Genomic DNA, 23,343 nt, shown 5'->3' on the forward strand with positions numbered 1-23,343 from the left:
CTCGGTTCCCTTTTTTTGGGTGGTCTCTGACTGTGGAGAGATACCCTTAGTCAAGTGGAGAGGGAAAGATATCAAAAAAGAAGAGAGAACCCAAAAGAAAATGGAGCTACATCACCAACCTTCATCAAGAGACCCCTAAAGATTGCCCCAGTGGATCAAAGGAGCTTCCTTGTTGTAGATTGTGAATCAGGGTTAATGTTATTGTGCTATATTACATATCAGTTTTTTTAGATATGCTTGCTTGGTTCTTCAGGAAAGCAAACCATCTCTATTCGGCTCCTTAAAAATCTGTTGCGTATGAGAAAGCTTGGGGATCAACAGTCTGTCCTGGGGGCTACATCTCAAGGTCAACTGGAGCCCAGGACAAAATGACTGGGAAGGGCTTAACCACTGCAGAGATCTCCTCACTAGGCTGGAAGCGTCAGGCAATAGCTCTGTCCAAGCAGCCAGCAGAGGGGAGGGGGACAGGGGCATCAGGTCAGGCTGCTGGGAGGGGGAGTGATCCCATAGGGAAATTGCACATCAGGGCAGAAGCACCAGTCAAAATACTTGGAATGTAGGGCAGCCAATCGGCATGAATGATTCCTCGTATGTGATCACTCCTGGGCCTCCTGTTCGAGGGGCCCTACGAACACCACGGGTAAATTTTATTTTTATTTACAATTCAGATCCACTTTCTGCCCCCACCAAGGACTGCCAAGGTATCTAAGGTATTAAAACATACATAATAAATATCATCTTTTGAAACCAGTTAAAACCATAGACCCTACCGCACAAAAAACGAACACATGGTAACAGCACTCCTATCTTCCAAGATCTAAAACCTTATTCTCCAATGACCTATCTGTGTATAAATATTCCCTGGATCTAGCTGCAAAGCTTTTCCCTGCTGTTGCAGATCTGAAGATCTTTTTCTTCTGCCTCTTCTTGTCTTTTGCAATTCAGAAGCACACCCTTCCTTCCAACAGGAAAAGACTTTCCACTTTTAAACCCCCCGTCATCGCTCAGCCTCTCTTCCAAAAGGTTTGGTCAGTTTAACCCTTTTAGAGCTACAGACAAATGGCAAATGATTCTTGTCCTTTCCATGAGAAACAAATATCAGAAAATGGTACTGTTGGGTGGGTGGGGGGAAGAGATGAAAATTAAGGCAAACTAAAAGCAAACTCACCCTAAACACACTGAAGTAAGTCTAATCAGAATCCTCTTTGCGCCGATTCCATGGGGCTTACTCTCAAGAATGTGGTTTTAGGATTCAACTGAAAATCTGGGTTCTTGTAGCATCTTCCCAGTGTCTCAAAACAAAATGACTGTTGTCATTCTGCCATATTGGATAGGTTTGCCATCTTTGGCTTGGAAAATTCCAGATTTGCCCGCTTTTTCTGTGTTCAGAGGCTTTGTGGGTTTTTCCAGTGACTATATTCATGTGGAGGGAGGTTAAGGAATGGCATCCCATACATCACTATTTATACTTGCAGACAGTTTTACGCAGGGCTTTTTTTGTGGTGGTGGTACTCACAGCTACTGAGTACCAGCACCTTTTTGGAGGATGCTTTCCAAAGTCCTGAGAGAGGAATTGGTGGAAAGCAGTACAACTTTATATATGAGTATAGGCACTTTCCTCCTTAACAATAAAAGCACTGGTTTTAGGGCTTCTTCTTATGCATGGGGCACAATTTTGTGCAGTTTGGTTGAAGGAGAAACTGGCTGTACAGAGTTAGGTCAGGATCAAGAGGAACTCTTTTCTGTGGACTTAATGAGCTGGAAAAGGTGTGGGCATCTGCCTGCCTGCTCCCTGTATTCCCTGTGGATCCCTTCTCAGAAGCAGGGTGCTGGTGACACTAGATTAATAGACAGCTAGGGAGACTCTTTTCTGTGGAAATTTGGCTCTCTCGGCCCTCTGTTGGCATGCCTATTAAATTCCATGCACATTCAGAGCTTTCCCCCCTAGTTTTTTCAGGCTCTAAAAGCTGCCTTCCTTTTTTTAGTAGTGTTTATTGGCCAATGTTGCAGAAGTGTAAAATTAAATAAAGTTATCCGGACAAACATACCTCTTGCCAGTAGATGGCATTGTAGGATAACATTTTTAAAAACCAGCTGCCTAAAAAAGGGTGAATTTCCACCGGGCAATAAGGTTTTGGAGCATCCACATGACCTCATCCCTAGATTGGCCACCTTCTGTGCCCTCCCCTTTACTGTGATGTTTTCTAAATTTGAAATGTTTTGGGAAAGCACATTTTCCTCACTGTGTGGGCAAGAAGATGCAGTTTTGCAAGTCTTGCCCAAATTGGGGCTGTGCTCCTTGCCACCGCTGCAGCTGCCATTCTGCCCATCTCTACCCTAAAGCTTTTTAAAACCAGCACTCACTGAAATAGTGCTACGACTGTAAGCGTTGACATTACTTAACCATCCCAGATTTTAAGCGGCTAGATCTCACAGAGGAGTCCACATCTTCACTCTCTGCTGCCACCACCACCAGGCTAACAGTGAGAGCTGCGCATGCCTGACAGATGGGTCTCCATTGCAGGCCTTTAATAAACTTTTCTCCAAATTAAAAACCACTTACCCACTCCAAACTACCTTGGAACCAAGGAACCCTCGGGAATCCAACTGGATAGAAACATTCCCAAGTCTGCACGTCCTGCCTGCTTTGACTGGTACCTTAATATGCATGATCTGAATATCTCCTTCATAGGTGTTGTCAGAGATGCAAACACAGAGACCAATTTCAGAAAAGAAATCCTTCAGCTGTATAAACAGTCATTGGTTACAAAAGGAAATGAATGCAGCGGATAGCAAAATAAATACAGAACTTCTGAGCAAAGGGGGGGGGAAATGGGGATGGAAACGGCAGCCTCTCTCCTTAGATCTAAATGTATATCCCTGTAACGTTAAGGAGACAGGCAGAATTATCTTCATGGTTCGCTGCTCAGGCTCCCTTCAGATCTTTCATCCGCCTTGATACTGATGTGGTAAACGGGGGTTCGTGGGGGGAGAGAGAGACCGGAGATCGTTATTTCAAGAAAACAGTTTATTTGCAGCTGCTGACTCAGAGGCCCTAATGGGCAGAAATCTCTGAGCCCCGATTGTACTGAGGGAGAGATATTTATCCAAATTCAAGATATGACAACCCATCAACATTCAGGGTAGGCTGATAGCACTCCAGACATCGAGGCAGCAGCAGAGTAACAGTTTCACCCACTTCTATCCAGTTTCTCCTATCATTGTTTATAGTTCACTCTGACTCTCCATGACTCTTAACCCACTTCCTTAGCACACAGACATACACACAGAGAGATATCCTGCCCAGCAACAAGCTATTCCCTTGCTGTCCTAATACATTTCAATACATTTACAGAAAGTAGAAGAGATTATTACCAATTGCTAAATCAGTGGATCTTCCATAGTCAGGGGAAGTCTACCTTGCTGTCTCAATACCCATCATCTCTAATAGCTGCAGACGAACCTATGGCCCAGGATTTCTCCTAAATCCCCTTTAAAGCCATTTCAAGTCGAGGCTGGCACACCTTGTGGCCCTGAAGTCCATATATAATGTACGCGGAGGATTCAGCAGTGGGCATTTCCTTGGGGCACACGGCCTCCCTGAGGACTGGCAGCTTGGGAAGTGGCAGCTTTGCCTTCCAAGGAGCTCGCCCAGCTGCAAGCACCAAGTTCGCCTTGCAATGCATTTTGCGGGAGGCTCGCTCTGCCCCCCTGCCGGTTGCCTCTTGCTTGCAACCTCTCTGGCCACCCCCCACCCACCCCCCAGCACTGCGACCCTTCGCCTCTCCGCTTCGGGGCTCCCTTGCGCAAATCCCCACCAAACCCCCCCGTTTCAGACGTAGGCTCCTCCACTGCTAGGCACGTGTGGGCAGAAGAGGGAGAAAGTGACCCTTTCCTCCCTGCTTGTCTGGCTAGCCGCTTTTCTCCCTCCCAGGCAGATGCTGCCCTCTCCTCTATGGGGCTGCAACACCTACTCACCAGGAGGCAAGGATGGGAGGGGGGAAATGTGCTGGAGACAGATCAAAAGCAGTGGTGTCGCCTCCAGGGGAGTGACACGCCTTCCTGAGAGCAAGCGGGGAGTTTATTTCCGGGGACAGGGCAAGCCCTGGGAAAGGGGAGGATCCCAATTCAGCCTCCTGTCTAGGAAACCGGGCTCTGTCCCTTCCCCTCCCACAAGTGCTAGAAACTCCCAGAGGGGCGCTGGGCCTGCACTTGAGGTCATGGTTTTGTTCTCCATGGGGCAATAGAAGGTTATCAATACATGTTTTTTTTTTAAAGCATGATCTAACAATGTATAACCACCTCCCCAGACTGAGTTTTACGGTTTTTAAAGACCCTCATGCATACAGAGATACATTTCTTCTAAATGTAGAAAAGGGCAAGAGGCCGGTAGCACCTTGAAGACTAACAAAAATATTTTCTGGTAGGGTAGGAGCCGAAGAAGTGAGCTGTGGCTCACGAAAGCTCGTGCCCTACCAGACAATATTTTTGTTAGTCTTTAAGGTGCTACCGGACTCTTGCTCTTTTCTGTGGCTCATGAAAGCTCCTACCCTACCAGAAAATATTTTTGTAAATCTTTAAGGTGCTACTGGACTCTTGCTCTTTTCTTTTTCTTTTCTTTTTTTTAAATTTTTTATTGGTTTTTTTATAATAAATCAGAAAAAAAAGAAAAGAAAAAAAATACAAAATATATAAAAAAGAAAAAGAGAATAATACATGCCATTATAGAGCGTACAGTTCCATTAATACATTATTATTCATCTAAAGATATATATTGCGCCCTAATTCAAGCTCCCACCCCCCACCATAGTGCCCATCACCCATGGACTTCCGATGGAGTGTCTTGACAATAAAGAAAAATCACATTATTTTACATTAGTTGAAATCACAGTATACTATAATTCGTTAACTATACTTTTAAATTCTGTTTTTGCCAATTTATCCCAATATGCAGCGGCCTTTAACCATGTAGTTTTAAATTCATCCATGTCTTTACCATGTAAAGATACTGTAATTTTGGCCATCCGCATATACATCCATAATTTTTCTCTCCACTCTTTAATTGAAGGTTTATTTGTTTGCTTCCATTTTTTAGCAATAACAATCCTTGCTGCTGCAAAACTATATTTTTGTAAATCTTTAAGGTGCTACTGGACTCTTGCTCTTTTCTGAAGAAGGGAGCTGTGGCTCATGAAAGCTCCTACCCTACCAGAAAATATTTTTGTTAGTCTTTAAGGTGCTACTGGACTCTGGCCCTTTTCTACTACTGCAGACAGACTAACACGGCGGCCCACTGTGGATTTCTTCTAAATGAAATGCTGCAATGAAAGCAGACCTTTCTTGGGGACACCAATAAAGATACTGTCTCCATTTTTGAAACGACGCTATTTTAGATATTGATACCCCCATGCCCCCCCTCCGATATGAACCCAAATCAACTTAGAAGCATAGAGTTGGAAGGGACCATCAGGGTCATCTAGTCCAACCCCCTGCACAACGCAGGAAATCCACAACTACCTTCCCCCCCACATCCCCAGTGACCCCTGCTCTATTCCCAGAGGAAAGCAAAAAACCTCGAGGATCCCTGGCCAATCTGGCCTGTAGAAAAATTGCTTCCTGACCCCAAAGTGGCCATCAGCATTTTCCTTGCTCTCCCTCTCATGATATAGCTACGTTCACAGCATTGCTAACAGATGACCATCAGCCTCTGTTTAAAAACCTCGGCCCCCCATTCCCCATTTTATCCTCACAACCACCACCATGCAAGGTTGGTTAGGCTGAGAGACAAATCTCTGAGGTAAATTGAAGGAGGGGAACTACCCCCCCCCCTGAAATCAGCAACACCACAGATGAAAATGCTGACCTTAAACCCCTTGGAGACATTTTATTCTCCCCAAAATATCTGGGAGTCACAGGGAGGGTGGGGCTGGCAGCTCATCAAGAGAAAAATCGAGTAGAGGGAAAATACTATAATCATTGACTTTATATAAGATGATTTTTTTTCTTTAATCCCCTTTTCTCTTTTTTTCCTTTTAAATTTACACATGTATTTTGAGATGAATATAGGGAGGGAAATGGGATTTCTCTTCTTTTTTCTTTTATTCTTTTTCTTTCTTTTCTTTCTTTTTCTCTCCTTGGTATTATTAATATTGAATATATTGGATAAGGGGAAATTACAAATATAATAGGGTGACTTATAGATGAATTAGAATGCATGGATGCAAAGGAGATCTTGGATATTTTAGAGAGGGAGGAAGACGGTGGGGAAGTCAAATATTTTTGATTGTATTTTGAAGACACACATCTAATAATTTTATGAATTTTTAATGATTATTTTTATGGATATAGAGGGTGTATGTCTAAATCTAATGTTGGTTATTATTGAAAAATAATAAAAATATATTTAAAAAAGAAAAAAGAAAAATCGCCTGTCCCTTGGAATAGAGCAGGGGTGGGGAACGTCAGCCCCGGGGGCCATTTAAGGCCCACGCACTCATTTGGTCTGGCCCTTCGTGGGTCCTGGCAGATCTCTAGCTCAGAAGGATCTAAGACTGGCGATCTGCCCCCTCCCGTGGACAGGAATATCCTCTATTCAAGGCGGATGTGAGTTTGTTTTGCCGAGAAAAGGAACCTTCCCCCCCCCCTTGCAGAAGAGTCCTTAGCTATGGAGCTGCTAGGACCACCCAAGAAACTGTGTTAACCCTTTCCCACCCAGGCCGTGGAGAAACATATTCCCTCTGTACTACAAGAGGGCTGGGGGCGGAAGTGGGGACAATGGAGGGGTTAAAGGGGGCAGGGCCAGAATGCGCTAGGGGATGAGTTCTTAGCCAGTGTGTCCTCCTTTCATCCCTGCAGGCGGAGGGAGCAGGCTGTAGAATCCGGCCCCGACCATGCAGAGCAGGAGCAACTCCGGCGTGTGGCTGGACGGCTACGCCCGGTTGGTGCAACAGACCATTCTGTGCCACCAGGTAGGCGAGTGTGCCACCAGTTGGATGCCTGCCTGCTTGCCTGTGCTGGGGGGGGGTCATTTGGAGCAGCTGCTATCTGGGCATTAGTCGGCTAATTTCTAAGTTGATAATTTTGTATGGCCCGCGAATGATGTTATAAATATCCAAATGGCCCTTGGCAGAAAAAAAGGTTCCCCACCCCTGGAATAGAGGCTTAACGGGAGGAAATGGGCAGCTGATGGTTCTGCTGACCAGGAGGTGTATTACCGGCTGACAATTGTACAAATCAAAGGGATTTTGAAGGGACAGTTTAAAAGTCGACAACTCCTAATCAGGGGAAAGAGGAAGGCTTGTGTGTGTGTAGGGGTTGTGTTTCACCATGTCCATCTCCTCCCAAGTCTAAGGTCACCCCACCCAGCCAAGGACAATAACAGTCTCTGCCTCCTTTGCAGCAAAGCATCCTGCGGTGGGGGAGAGAAATCAGACTCTTCAGGAGCAAATCCTAAAAAATCCTTCTGTAGAACTCATTTGGAGACCAAGGGGCAAAGCCCTGACAAGCTCATAACATCATAGAATCATAGAGTTGGAAGGGTCACCAGGGTCATCTAGTCCAACCCCTGCATAATGCAGGAAATTCACAACTACCTCCCCCATACATACCCAGTGACCCCTACTCCATGCCCAGAAGATGGCCAAGATGCCCTCCCTCTCATGATCTGCCTAAGGTCATAGAATCAGCACTGCTGACAGATGGCTATCCGGCCTCTGCTTAAAAACTAGGGTTGTCAGGTCCTCCCTCTCCTCCAGCAGGTGGTTTTTGGGACAGAGGTAGGGAAAGATCGTGTGGGCGTGTGGCTGCGCCTACACGCATCACTTCCGGTTTACAACGGGAAGTGCATCATAAAGGGGCTGTTACCACTCAAACTAAGAGTGGTAGGTAACAGGACCTTTGCGATGCGGCACTTCCAGGTGTAAACTCCCAGTTTGAGTGGTTAACGGCCCCTTGCGATGCATTTACACCTGGAAATGCTGCATCGCAAGGGGACTTTTACCACTCAAACTGGGTGAGTGGTAAATGGCCCTTGCGATGCGGAGCTTCTGGTTTACAACCAAAAATGACGTGGTGCGGTGAACAGGCGTGCATGCATGCGTTGCCCACCGACCTTCAGCTGGTGGGTGGGCAGCCAGGTGGATTGGCAGGGGTTTGCCCGCTACCACCTGGCACTTGGCAACCCTGTTAAAAACCTCCAGGGAAGGAGCGCTTACCACCTCCTGAGGAAGCCTGTTCCACTGAGGAACCGCTGTTAGAAAATTCTTCCTAATGTCTAGATGGAAACTCTTTTGTTTCAACCCACTGGTTCTGGTCTGACCTTCTGGGGCAAAGAAAACAACTCGGCACCATCCTCTGTATGACAGCCCTTCAAGTACATCCTGGCTGGGGGTATTAGGGTAGGGTTGCCAACCTCCAGGTGGTAGAAGAATTATATCACTAAGACAACAGTATAGGTGCTGGAACAGATATTCAACAGGTAAGTTACAGCACTCTTGCTCAATATATTTACAATATTATCTAGAATTCAAAAGAAACCAATAGTCTATATATATTTTATGCCCATATGGGCAATTTTACTAAGTTAAGTGTTAATGTCACACTATAACCATAGACTATATATTCACCTAAAAATTCTTTCCAAATAATACAGTAAATAATCTCCACTGTTCTAGTATAAAGTATTCAAGGTCATACAAAGAAAAGTAAATCTCACTGTAACACCAATATTACAAAATAACATAAGTGTACAGTCATATTCCAGTTCATAAAAAATAGTCCATATAGGATCAGTCCATGGAGCTCCCGCCGGAGTCTCCATAGTTCCTGCTGCTTGTCAGTTTCCTGTAAACGCGGCACTCTGCGTATAACCAGTGCAAAGTGCACTTTATATCCCTTAGAAAGAGGGATAAGAGGGAATATTATCTCAAAGAAATGTCCCCCAAAAAATCACGTAGTGTTGAATAGGTCCCAAAGGGATCGAGTACCATACAGGAGATATAATAGAAGAGGACGTGCTTTCCGGATATCGCTCTTGTTTCAATAAGCTTTCATCAGCTCTTTACTCGGTCTTAATTTCTATAATATTAGTAACCTCTAGATAATATTGTTAATATATTGAGCAAGAGTGCTGTAACTTACCTGTTGAACCTCCATCCTCTGGAGAAAATGGCTGCTTTGGCCATTGTACTCTATGGCATTTAAGTCCCTCCCCTCTCTAAACCTCGCCCTCAGGCTCCACCCCCAAAATCTCCAGGTAATTCCCAACCTGGAGCTGGCAACCCTAGATTAGGGTCAGGGGAGGCACACTGTCCCCCTGCCCTTTCTTGCTTGTCCATTTCTCCCTTCCATAAATAATGCTGCACTGAACTCAGACCTCACTGGAACGCTTTTGAGGGGTGGGGGGGTTGTATCTGTTGTGTACTGGTTAAGAGCAGCAGACTCTAATCTGAAGAATTGGCCTTGATTCCCCACTCCTCCACAAGATGCCTGCTGGGTGACTTTGGGCTAGTCACAGTTCTCTCAGAGTCTCTCAGAGTCACTGTTCTCTCAGAACCCGAATTACCTCACAAGATACCTGTTGTGGGGAGGAAAAGGGATTGTGATTTTAAGCTGCTTTAAGACACTTTAAAGGTAGAGAAAAGTGGGGTATAAAAACCAACTCTTCTTTTCATTCCTAAACTCTTCCATGTACCTAGGAAGGCCACCCCACACCCTGTTTTCATGCACTATTAAAAGAAATTAGACCGTAAAGGTTATAAATATACCAGGCTTAAGTTGAAGTTGGGTACAAAGGTGATCTTGGCCTACACCACTTTTAAGATCCAGACAACAATATCTCACTCACATAATGATAATCTAATTTCAAAGATGTAAAAGATGTTGTTGATAATATATACAGAACAAGATCAAATTAAACCTACGATGATAACTTGGGCACAGACACTGGGTTATAATAATCCTTTGAATAGATGGGAAAGACTTTTGTCAAGAGATATGAAATATATACTTTCATAATCGTTAAGAGAGAATATTTACAAGATGATCTACAGATGGTATTTGACACCAAAAAAGTTAGCTAAAATGTATAGAACAATTTCACCAAATTGTTGGAAATGTCAAGATGAGGTTGGTTCCTTTCATCGTGTTTGGTGGCTTTGTGAAAAAGCTAAGAACTTTTGGGATATGATTTATAATGAATTAAGATGATATTACAACAAAATATCCCTAAAAGCTAAGAACTTTTGGGATATGATTTATAATTAATTAAGATGATATTACAACAAAATATCCCTAAAACACCGGAAATTATGATGTTAAATATTATACCGGAATCTATATTGACTCAGAGATCTTTTTTGATATATGCCACTACTGCCGCAAGATTGGTTTATGCAGCAGAATGGAAATTGTCTGAGACACCGGATAAGACTCACTGGATAAATAAAATGTTGGAACTAGCAGAAATGGCCAAACTCACTGCATTAGTAAATCAAAAGGAGAATACGGAATTTGTGGGAGAATGGGAGGCATGGACAACATACTGTGGAAATGAATTTAACCTGGGAAATATTAAAGGTTATGTTTTGATCTAATTCAACTGATTAAAGTAGAAATAATATTAATGTTAAAATTTAGGTTTTAAGACGATGGGATATGTAATTAAATTTATAAATGAAATATTACAATGAATTAGAACTTAAATACAAAGGGGAGAACAGAGATATCAAATAGATAGAGGAGGGGAGAGGGGAAGTCAACAAGTTAGAATTATTTACATTGATTGGATAGATATTGTTTATGTTGTACAATTATGTTAATTGAATAATGGAACTGAATGTGATTTAATTAGAAAACAATAAAAAATTATTTTAAAAAAACACAATATCTCACTCATTTCCTCCAGAATGGAGGGCCCAGATTGGGGAAGACCCATTTCTTCTCACATGATACCACCTGCATTCACTCTCCCACAACACACACCTCAACACTAATGTAGGGCCTCCCTCCATCCAGAGCTCTTCAGAAAAAACTCTCACTCTGTGCCTCAGCCCTCAGGACTGTCCAGATCTTGAGGGAAAACATGGGGAGCCTGTAATGAAAACCACAAGCCCCACTCCCTGAACCCCACCTCCCCCCCCACACACACTGCTTTCTATAAAGAGCAGGGAGCATCACAACATCTGAGTGTCAAGTCTCCCCCTTCCACAAATGGCCCTGAGCAAAAAAATAAAACTAAAAACATTCAGGATGCTGGCTGGTCACACTGCCTTATTTAGGAGAGCTTATTTTTTCAAAGGTTTTGCAACGCAGAAGTATTTTTACCAGTTTTTTTTAATGGCAAAAAGAAACTCATTAAGTTTCCACAGAGTTCCACAAACAATAACGGGCAACCACTAAAAAGGCCCTTCCTCGTGGAACTAAATTCAGAACCCTCGATACCCAGGGCACTCTAAACAACGGATTATCTATGGTGACATAAGAGTACAAATTAAGATTTATCCCTGGTGCACTTTCCCCTGAAGTTTAACAAGGTTTCTGTCTGGATAAAGTCTTTCCCACACACTTAGTGCAACCCATGTTATTTTCTAATGTATTATTTTATTTCTATGAACAGGTTTAGGATTTAGAGCCCAAGGAGCAAAAGGCCCCAGAACCCAGGCAGCAGGAGGGAGAAGGCCCAGACCTTGACTGAGGGAACTGCTAGTTTCTTTGCAGGCCCAAGAGAGAGAACGAAAGCATCAAGAGCAATAGCAGGAGCCGCTGAAGAGCGCACAGGGGAGAAGCAGTCCTGCACTTGCGTAAGTCAACAGTTTGGACTTGCTCTTGTCTATGTGTTACCTGGCACCATTTGTTAGGACCTGCATTGATTTAGAGTGCCCTTTCTGAAAGGCGCTGATGATCCTGTCTCTGGAAATGTTGCTACGTTCATAGCCATTATAATTCAGTTTGACCTGTAGTTATGAAGCACTTAATTGACCCATATCACAAAGGTGGACAAAGTGCATCAGATTCAATCCTGAGGATCAGTTGTGGCAGGAGGTACCTTCTCGGTCACCTGCAAGATGATTTTATACATAGTTAAAAACACATGCCACACACTTCCATGGCACCAACCTTTTAAATGTTTAATTAAGCTAATCCCATTAAAAACACACGGTCTGAATTACCTGATAAAATACTAATTTCTTTAATAACATACCCTTAGCTGATTTATGTTTTCTCAAATAATTAAGAGTTGCCAACTACCTGGAGGAAAAAAGTGTCCCATCCATTTAATACAGGCTTTATAAGATGTTTATCACCTTTCGCCATTACAGCACCCCATTTCCACACACTAAGCCTCTATGAAAGAGACAGAATTCTCCCCTGCCCCTCATTACTGTTAGCAAACCTAATGTAGACATTTTTCAAAATAAAGTGGTGAGAGAAAAGAGAATTTTTTTCAGTCTGCTTTTTTTGGGGGGGGGGGGTTTACATAAGAACATAAGGGTTCTATGGTTATGGTAAGGTTTCTCTGCAGATGCAAGTTTTTCCCCAAGAATTTACATGGTTTAGACCCTTTCTTGCATCTTTTAGATGTGAAATAAGAGAAAATCTCTTTTCACAGCCTAAGCAGTCATACAGTTTCCCCTCTTGTGCGTTCTTAGATGCATTCGAAGACTGAAACGCTGACTGAATCTCTTTCCACAGTCTGAACATTCAAAAGGTTTCTCTCCTGTGTGGGTTCTTTGATGCTGGTGAAGATACGTATTTGAATTGAATCTTTTTCCACATTCTGAGCATTCAAAAGGTTTCTCTCCTGTGTGGGTTCTTTGATGCTGGTGAAGATAGTTATTTGAACTGAATCTCTTTCCACAGACTGAGCATTCAAACGGTTTCTCCCCTGTGTGGGTTCTTAGATGCGATAGAAGATGGGCATGCTGATGAAATTTCTTCCCACATTCTAAGCATACAATAGGTTTCTCACCTGTGTGGGTTCGTTGATGCCTTTGAAGATCAGAACTCTGAAAGAATTTCTTTCCACACTCTGAGCATTCAAACGGTTTCTCCCCTGTGTGGGTTCTTTTATGGCGGTGAAGATGGCCACTTGAAATGAATCTCTTTCCACACTCTGAGCATTCAAAAGGTTTCTGCCCTGTGTGCATTCTTAGATGCTTTTGAAGATCACTACCCTGATTGAATTTCTTTCTACACTCTGAGCATTCAAATGGTTTCTCCCCTGTGTGGGTTCTTTTATGGCGGTGAAGATGGCTACCTGAAATGAATCTCTTTCCATACTCTGAGCATTCAACTGGTTTCTCCCCTGTATGGGTTCTTTTATGGCGGTGAAGATGGCCACTTGAAATGAATCTCTTTCCACACTCTGAGCATTCAAAAGGTTTCTCCCCTGTGTGGGTCCTTAGATGTATTTGGAGACTGGAACTCACAGTGAATTTCTTTCCACATTCTGAACACTCAAAGGGTTTTTCCTTTGTGTGTATTTTTTTGTGCACAAGGAGCTGTGATCTGTATTTGTAGTACTTTCCAAACCAAAAGCATTTATGCATTCGAAGACTGACACGCTGACTGAATCTCTTTCCACAGTCTGAACATTCAAAAGGTTTCTCTCCTGTGTGGGTTCTTTGATGCTGGTGAAGATAGGTATTTGAATTGAATCTCTTTCCACATACTGAGCATTCAAACGGTTTCTCCCCTGTGTGGGTTCTTTGATGCTGGTGAAGATACGTATTTGAATTGAATCTTTTTCCACATTCTGAGCATTCAAAAGGTTTCTCTCCTGTGTGGGTTCTTTGATGCTGGTGAAGATAGTTATTTGAACTGAATCTCTTTCCACAGACTGAGCATTCAAATGGTTTCTCCCCTGTGTGGGTTCTTAGATGCGATAGAAGATGGGCATGCTGACGAAATTTCTTCCCACATTCTAAGCATACAATAGGTTTCTCACCTGTGTGGGTTCTTTGATGCCTTTGAAGATCAGAACTCTGAATGAATTTCTTTCCACATTCTGAGCATTCAAACGGTTTCATCCCTGTGTGGGTTCTTTCATGGCGGTGAAGATGGCCACTTGAAATGAATCTCTTTCCACACTCTGAGCATTCAAAAGGTTTCTCCCCTGTGTGGGTTCTTAGATGCGTTTGAAGACTGGAATTGCTAGTGTATCTCTTTCTACACTCTGAGCATTCAAATGGTTTCTCCCCTGTGTGGGTTCTTTTATGGCGGTGAAGATGGCTACCTGAAATGAATCTCTTTCCACACTCTGAGCATTCAACTGGTTTCTCCCCTGTATGGGTTCTTTTATGGTGGTGAAGACGGTAATTTGAAATGAATCTCTTTCCACACTCTGAGCATTCAAAAGGTTTCTCCCCTGTATGGGTTCTTTTATGGCGGTGAAGATGGCCACTTGAAATGAATTTCTTTCTACACTTTGAGCATTCAAATGGTTTTTCCCCAGTGTGGGTTCTCTTATGTTGCTGAAGGCTGGAACTGGAACTGTATCTCTTTCCACACTCTGAGCATTCGAAAGGTTTCTCCCCTGTGTGGGTCCTTAGATGTATTTGGAGACTGAAACTCACAGTGAATTTCTTTCCACATTCTGAACACTCAAAGGGTTTTTCCTTTGTGTGTATTCTTTTGTGCACAAGGAGCTGTGATCTATATTTGTAGTACTTTCCACACCAAAAACATTTATGTCCTTTTGTTATAATGTGCTTTGTAAAGTGTACATTACCCTTTCTTCCTTGAAAGAATGTGATTGCACTCTCTGAGCAGATAAATGGCTTCATTCCTGAATGGTTCCTTTGGTGTTGAACAAAGGCTGATTTCTGTGGGAAGCTCTTGCCGCAGTTTAAGCAGCTGTACGGTTTTCCTCTTGTATGTGTTATTTGATGGTTAAGGAGCTCTGCTCTGCAAAGGAAGCTCTTTCTGCACTCCAAGCACTGATGAGTCTTCTTTCCAGTGGACATTTGCAAATCAATACTATATTGGGTTTGATCTGAGTAGTTCAGAGTAGCACAGAGGCCTTTGTTTCTTCTTTTTTGGACTGACTTTTCTTTTTGGTCCAGAGTTTCATGGAAGCCTCCTCTTTGGCAAGGAATGGGCTTATCCCTTGTCTTCTCTGCTTGGCTTTCCTCCTCCCTCAGTGGTCCATCTCCATCCATGAAGTTTAATTTGGCCTCTTCATTCTTGGCTTTTTCCAAAGAGAATCCCTGATATTCTCCAAGTGTGTCCTCTACATCTGCCACTGGAATAAAGAGAGATCCAATCAACACCCATGCAAGAAGCCAGTCTACATATCAGGCATTTATTCAGGAAGAACGGGCGGACATTTACTCTGCCAGAATTCCTTTCCCCTCAAACAGAGTTGCTGGTCACACTTTGTCTCCTGCCAGGCCCTCCAGTAGATCTGTTTTTATCTTCTGCCTAGCCCTCCCCTCCCCAAAATCCCCATAAGTACTTTAAGGGGAAAAGTGGCAAAGAATAATTTTCCCACTGTTGACATTTGATTTGCCATGCAGCTCCTTTGATTGTCTGCTATTCATGATTCAAGTTATGATACCCAGTCCTGTTAGTGCAGAGAGTTTCCTTTGAGTTGTGATGATAGTCATGAGGAGCTGGTTTTCAGCTTCCCAAAAATATATGTTTGGTGGGGGGAAAGGTAGACTCCAAAACATTACTAAGTGAAACCCACAGTTCAAAGGGGACACCCACAATTTTTGGAATAGGTGCCAGTTTGGGGGAGGGGGGCAGGTAAGGCCTGAGGGCATCTAGGTGGCCACTGTAGGATAGGGTTGATGGGACTTGGGCCTCATCCAGCCTAACTGCTCTTAATTAACACCCACCTTTCCCTGGAATCTATAGTATCTATGGAAACTGCAGCCAATCAAGAGCCATAATTATAGTTTTGCTGAGAAGGCACTGCCGAACTACCCAGATCCCAGGCCCCAGAATGACTCCCTTCCTCCTTTCCTAACAGGCTTTATAATTCCGCCAAACCAAGAGTTGCTAACAAGGCAAGCAGAAATCCCCCATTGCTATTCCTTGCCCTTTCCCTTGACATAATCGTGAAGAATGTTCACTCCTAGCCAGCTCACTTAGGAAGGAAATACTCTCTTGAGATCTCCTTGAGGAACTTCCCAGCCTTTCTTCAGACACAAGGCCTTTGTCTGTCTCCACCGTAGTCTCTCTTATATTTTTGGCTTCTTTGACATGGGGAGAGACAATATGATCATTCTTATTTGGGGAATGAAGGAAATCCAAGGAAGAGGAAAAAATGTTCTAGAAGTGGAAGGTTGGAAAGCTGGTCAAGATCAAAGTCAACAATTGAACCAGTGTAAGGGAGGGCGAATACGTTCTAGATCACAGTCAGAGTGGGTGACTGTAATCCCGTCTGGGGGAAGGGTGTGTTTTAAAGGTTGGCAATTTAGAAATTAGTATCTGGCCCCTTCCAGAGTCTTTCTGAGGGCCTCTCATCCCACATCAGCCTCTGGCCAGCATACCCTTTCTAGCTTGGGCGAGGGCCACAACATTGGCTTCAGTTGCCTCTGGCCCACGCAGGTATCTTGGGTCGATCTATCTGGCACAGCTGAACATCGCTTTCTCTGCCACCCCAACTCCTCAAGGCCCCCAGCAGTGGGCAAGTAGTGAGGCAACCCTCCAAACAACGTATTGCTGTTCAATATTTTGATCCATCTATTATCCCAGTGGTAGCAATTTACACCCTATGAAAGATCCTTACCCAGAGATGCCACGTTCCCATAGTTCTCTAGCATGACTTCCCTGTAGAGAGCTCTTTGGCCCGGATTCAGCAGGGCCCACTCTGCCTCAGTGAAATACACGGCCACCTCCTCAAAGGAAGCCGGAGACTGAAAGAAAAAGCAGATTCCCATGTCAGAGATCATGCCAGGCAGACAGCACTCATAAAGGGAGCATTCTGGGAGAGTGCAGGATGGAGAACTTGGTGTGGGTAAAGAGAGTGGCATTCAGAGCCTCACTCACTCCAACACCTCAGCAACAACTGCTGGAGCAAAAGCCTCCCTGAGAAAGGAAAGGGCATCCGGGCTGTCTCCCACTCATCTCCCCTACCTGGACTGGAGGTGAAGCAGCCATTTCTACTCCTCCACAAAGACGGTGGATTGATAACATCTCTTCACTTCCTGCAAGGCAAACAAAATAATCAGGAAGGACCTTTGCTTTGACTTCCTATTCTGTTTGCTTGAGGGAATCCTGCTTCACGCACCCTGGTTTCTAGGGTTGTGAAACTTGCCCTGTGTACACGCAAGAAATTGTGTAATGATTTTTAGGAAACTGTGGGGGAGGTGGCAGAGAAGCACCAGGTACCCATGAGCCCATGGGGTTATAAATGCTGGCAACACATTTCCGACTTGTGTGAGATTTGAAATGTGCTCTGTGAGCTGGAGCTCAAAAACATTACAGCATCCCAATGGGACCAGGCCAGAGGCCCAGGGACACCATTTGTCAACCGGCTGGGCCCTCCCACATGCCCTTGAGTCCAGGCTGGCAGGAGAAAGAGAGGGGATGGAAATGATGTTGCACGATACATTGTTTTAACATCCATCTGAAAACACAGACTGCAATTTAGTGCATGTGAAACCTCAAGGGTAATATGAATGGGATTCCAGAGTGCAGACATTCGGATGTGACATCCAGTTTTCGGCCAGATGAGACATCCACCCCATGCTCTGTCCCCAATGTCCATGGGGGTACCAAGCCATGGCCTGGCATGGCCTGGCATCCATAGTCCAGCATGAATGGGATGGGCTGTGGCCTGCCAGACGTACCTGGAAAGCCTTTAAGCTGGAGCAATCCTTTGCATCTCTTGCAAAAAGTTCCTTCCCCACTTGGAAAGAGCTCCCCCAACCAATGCTTGCAACCCTTGGAGCAATGCTTGCAAGCCCCTGAGCGGTTCGGGGGGGGGGGTTGGCTCGGCCAGCCCTGCCCTGGGGAGGCAAGGCGAGATGTGATAGCAAACAAGAGCACCTCCAGGCCCAGTCGCTTGCAAACTTCTATGGTGCAGGGAGAAGGAGGGGGAGAAGTGGCTGCCTGGGCTGGTAAACAAGAGGAAGCAGCAGCAACAACAGCAGCCGCCATTGTGTTGGGTTCAGTTTTGTGGGGGAAGGAAGCCAGCAGCCCGGGCAACCCGCCCGCTTCCCTGGGCACAGGCGGGTCACGGGCCCTGGCGGGCACCCGTCTTCTTATCTCATGGCTGGAGGTGGAAGACACGCCTCGCCACTACCGCCGCTGCTTCACACCATCCCGCTGGCTGGAGAGGACGCAAGGTGCAGCCCGGGCTAGAAGCAGCTGCCAGGACGGGGGGAGGTGGGCGCAGCATGGCCGCATAGGCCTCATTGCACCAGTAAAGGACGGGGGGAGGTGGCTGGGTGGGCGCAGCTGGGTGGGCACCTCCTCTCCGGCGGGTGGGATGGTGTGAAGCGGTAATGGAGCGAGGCGCGTCTTCCACCTTCAGCCATGAGATAAGGAGACCGGTGCACGCCAGGGCGCGTGGCCCGCCTGCACCCGGGGAAGGGGGCGGTCACCCGGGCTGCTGGCTTCCTTCCCCCACAAAACTGAACCCGACGTGGCAGTGGCGGCTGTTGCTCCTTCCCATGCTTACTTCCGCACAGGTCTTGGTGTGCTGGGAAAGGATGGGGGGGGGGCAGCAAGGCCCGAGTCGCCCCAGGAAACCCAGAAAGGGAGGGGGAGTGGGGGCTGGCTGCCTTGGCTCGTGGGCCCTCCGGGGGGTGGATCTGTCCTGCGGGCCGGGGGTTTGACATCCCTGGTCTAAACCTTCTACGCAGCGGCTTCACAATGTGCCCCAATCCCTTCCAGGCACAAGGCATGCTTACCAGGTGAGGGGGCATCTTGGGCACACTCCTGGACCTGCACCCTCTGTCCGTCCTCTGACGAAGCTCCTTCCGCCTCAGAGAAGTTAGCTTTTATCGTTACAGAGGGTCGCCACATCTGAAACAGCAGCGAGAGTGATGGGTTAGAGAAGGAACGGAACAAGCTGAGGAGATGGATCCTGTCCCACTCCCAGACTCCTCATCCTTGCTTTGACCAGCAGAGCTGCCCTCAGCGGTAAGACCTAAGGGCATGTTTTCTACCAACCCTGGTCAAGTATTTGGATAAATATCTGGGAGGGAGGTCTTAGGCTAAGGTCAGATATCGCTGCTGGAATGGACTGACTGAGGACCCCCTCACCTGTTCTGTCTGCCTCTTCTCCTCTGCCTGACTCAGGAGGAAACCTTCAGCCAGAGCCACTGCCTGGGAACTGGTCTCCGGCCCGCATCCTCTGACCCAGCTCTCCATCTCCAGGGGCAGAATGCTCAGGAACTGCTCCAAGATCACCTGGTCCACGATTTGCTTCTTGGTGTGCCTCTCTGGCTTCAGCCAGTGGTTGCAAAGTCTATGGAGCTGGCTGCAAACCTCTCGGGGCCCATCAGCCTCATGGTAGCAGAAGTGCCGGAAACGCTGGCAATGTTCATCTGAGATCACAGTGTCCTGAGCCAGGATTTCTGGCACAGCTTTCCCCCAGAATTCAACACCACTCCCAGCCTGGATGGGATGGGAGCCTTTCCTTGCTCTTTGGCCAGTTCCAGGAGATTCTGCATCCTCCTCTTCCATCTCCTTCCCCTTCTTTCGGGTTGCCTCTGACTATGGAGAGATACCCTTAGCAACATGGTGACAAAGAAGGAAAGATATCAAAAAGGCGCAAAGAACCCAAAAGAGAATGGAGCCACGTCACTGACCCTGGCCAAAAGACCCCTAAGGATTGCCCCGGTGGATCAGAAGGAGAGTCTTCATGATAGTTTGCAGGTCAGGATTAATGTTATTGTGCGATATTACTAAACAATTGACTGGGCTGCCCGCTGACTCTCAGCTAGTCAGCAGGCATAAGAGGGCCAGCTGAAGGAGAGGAGCAATCATCACTTCCAGGTAAAGCCGCCTCAAAAACACACAATAGCAGCATTTCTCTTCTCCAAGATTGAAACTTGTCTCTCCCCCTACAACTGACTAGTAAGTAAATCTTTCCAGGATCCAGCTGCAAGGCCATTCTCCCACACACAAAGAACACTAAGGCTAAAAACAGCACCACAAACTGCCAGGGAAGCAGGGCGTCCTTGGGAACCAAACTGACTAGCAATATTCTTGACTCAACAAGTACTGCCTGCTTTGACCGGCACCTTAATAAGCTCTGTCCAAGTTTCCCCTTTATAAGTGTGAGTAAAGATACAAACACCCATCAATTTCACAAAAGATATGCTCACTAGGATAAAAACTTCAGGCAATAGCTCTGTCCAAGCAGCCAGCAGAGGGGAAGGGGAGAGGGGAATCAAGAATCTCCCAGTCAGGACTTCCGGGTCGGGCGACCCCCCCCCCCCGTTGCAAGCGCGAAGCCGCGCTCCTGCCATTCGCTGCCACGGGGCGCAAAATTAGCCCTGGGAAGAGCTGGCAAGCGGCACCCCTCGGGGCAAGAGGGGATGCAGTCTTGGGTGCCGGTGGCGGATCTGCCATGGGAGTGATAACCGCCGAGAAATCGGCGGCGGTTGCTCTGGCGGATTCCACCGGAGAGCCGGCGCCATCTTAAAGAAGACGGCAGGAGAGAGCGAGGTGGGACCCGGTTTTTCTTTTTTGGATTATAAATAAAGTTTTCTCTTTTGGCTTTTAACAATCACTAACTTGGGGTGTGTGGCAGTTTTTTTGTGTGTGAAGGACAATTCTGAACCATCTATAATTCTGTTACGCTCTGTTTTTTGTGATTTTTGGCTTTTTGCCAGTTGCGTGACGCATTCTAAAAAAGTTTCTTTTAAAACCAAAGAGCACTGATGCAAGAGAAAGGAATTGGAGGACAATCAAGTGACATGGCATAGAATTCTTTTAGTGGTCATAGTGATTGTTTTCTCCAAAGTGGTTTGCTTCATCTGTCTGAAATGAAATAAAATAAACTTTCTGCCCCCCCCTAGTTTCCCTTGGATTATAATGGACTTGTAACTTCAGTCTTCAGTCTTTTTTTTGGCTCACCAATGGGTGAGAAAGAGAAACATACCAAGGACATTTTAAAAGACACAAAGTTGGTGGTACAGCCTCCTATTAGACGGTCCTCTGTGACTCAAATGACCCAAACAACTAAACAGACAACTTCTCCAAAAGCAACAACATCTATTGCTGCCAAGATGCCTTTAAAAACTAAACCTGAAGTGACTTTGACTTCTGTTTTTGAACTGCTTACCAAGACTCATCAGGATGTCACAGAAATGAAACAGGAGCTATCTCAGAATACAGCTACTATAGCTCAGAATTCAGCTGCAATAGCTGCCTTGCAGGATACAATCTCATCTCTGGCTGTCAGGCAAGACAGGGTAGAAACCAAGCTTAAAAAAAATTCACAGGAAACCAAAGAAACTAAGAAGAAGGTGGATACCCTGGAGATGTCAATAACATCTGTAGCTGACAGACAAGAGACCCAAAATGACCAGATGGCGATGATGGAGCTCAAGATAAAAGAATCCTCCCTACGTATTCGTGGACTGCGAGAGAAAATTGAGGATCGGGACTTGCGTGGATATTTGATGGTTCTCTTGGCAGATTTTTTACAAGAATCTGAAGAGGTGACTGCAGGGATGATTGTGACAGCCTATAGAATAAATTCAGCATATGCAACTAGGAATAAAGTACCGAGGGACTGCCTGCTTCAACTGTTCTCCAGAAGTCACAGAGACTTAATACTTAACACTCATTACAAAACACCTTTGAAAGTTGGAGATGAGTCTTTGAGACTGATGAAAGAAATACCTGCAAGATTGCTGAGGAAAAGGAAGGATTTTATGGAGATCGCCCAGCGTTTAAGACTTAGTGGAATCCAATATAGATGGGAATATCCGCAGGGTGTGTCTTTCATCTTTAAGGCGAAAAGGTTCAAGTTCACGGAAGTGGATAAGGCAGACCAGTTTTTAAGAAGATATGATGCAGAACTGGTTAAACCTCTCAAGTCAGCTAAACAAGTTCCAATTAGAGAATCCACAGAAGAAGAAAAGGCATCTGAAGCTACTGGAGGTGGAGATTTGCCAGTAGCTTCATCAGAGGACTCTCCAAATGAGGATACGGAAGACTGAAGATTGAATAGATAAGGGGGGCAGGGGGGGGTTGCAGTAGTAGGACTCAAGTATGTATTTACTGTGGAAGTATATGGCATTTAATTGAAAATTTGATATGTTACAGGTTTTATCTTGGAATGTTAATGGATTGAACTCTCCCAACAAAAGGAGGAAAATATTTCACCATTTACGAAAATCTAATGCTAATATTATTTGCTTACAGGAAACGCATATACTCCCAAAGGATGTTTTCAGGTTGGAATATGCAAGGTTGGGTACTCTATTTACGGCTTGTAATGAGAGTAAAAAAACCAATGGAATAGCTATGTATATACCTGTCTTATTGCAACCAAAAGTTATTTATCAAGATACAGAGGGAAGAGTCTTGTTGTTGGAGGTAACAATTGGTTTTCAAAAGGTACTGCTTGTGGGAATATATGCACCTAATACAAATCAAAAGGTATTTTATGAGAATTTAGCATTATTATTAGCTGAATATGCCACTGGAAAAATGATATGGATGGGGGATTTTAATGGAGTTAAGGTACCTAAGCTAGATAGATCTGGGAAAAAGAAAAAAGCAAGTAATGAAGGAAAATTACCAGGGATTTTTGATGCTCTTACAGATCAGTGGGATATGTTTGATGTCTGGAGGTTGACACATGGCAATATGAAGCAATATACTTTTTTTTCACAGAGACACCTTACGTATTCCAGGATAGATATGATATGGATGTCAAAGGGTCTGGCACAGAATTTAGAAAATTCTGAGATTTTACCTAGGGTGTTGTCAGACCATAACGCGGTATCAGTTAAAATTGAAATGGGAAATAGAGGTTACAAACCCTGGAGAATTAATGACTTTCTATTAAAAAATAAAAAGATAGTAGATAAATTGAAGGTTGAAATAACGAATTATTTTAGAGAAAATAGGGATAAAGTTACCAGTGAAGATATAGTTTGGGATGCTGGTAAAGCAGTAATTAGGGGACTTTTAATCCAACAAAATACAAGATATTATAGGGAAAGGGAGAACAAAAAAAATGCATATTAGATGAAATAAAGCAGGCGGAGAGATATCTATGTAGATTGCAAGATAAAGGGGCTAAACAAGAACAACAAAATAAGATTAGGAACTGTCAACACCAATATGAATTCCTAATTGCCGAAGAAATTGAAAGAAAAGTTATGTATAATAAACAAAGATTTTTTGAAAATGCTAACAAACCAG

The 23,343-nt window shown here is 44.8% G+C and overlaps 1 protein-coding gene across 1 annotated transcript; it reads right to left on the reverse strand.

Moving 5' to 3' along the window:
- Positions 1-12,608: 12,608 nt before the first annotated feature.
- LOC130490484 (zinc finger protein 345-like) lies at positions 12,609-19,641 on the reverse strand. The gene is made up of 7 exons (XM_056864345.1): positions 19,444-19,641; positions 18,864-18,978; positions 18,254-18,528; positions 13,946-14,666; positions 13,560-13,861; positions 12,968-13,499; positions 12,609-12,883 (listed from the first exon to the last, which is right to left on the reverse strand). Exons 1-7 carry the CDS (start codon positions 19,639-19,641, stop codon positions 12,609-12,611), a joined length of 2,418 nt encoding a protein of 805 aa, XP_056720323.1.
- Between the last annotated feature and the right edge of the window lie 3,702 nt (positions 19,642-23,343).

Source organism: Euleptes europaea, chromosome 1 (assembly GCF_029931775.1).
Source record: "Euleptes europaea isolate rEulEur1 chromosome 1, rEulEur1.hap1, whole genome shotgun sequence".
Classification (NCBI taxonomy): Eukaryota; Metazoa; Chordata; class Lepidosauria; order Squamata; family Sphaerodactylidae; genus Euleptes; species Euleptes europaea.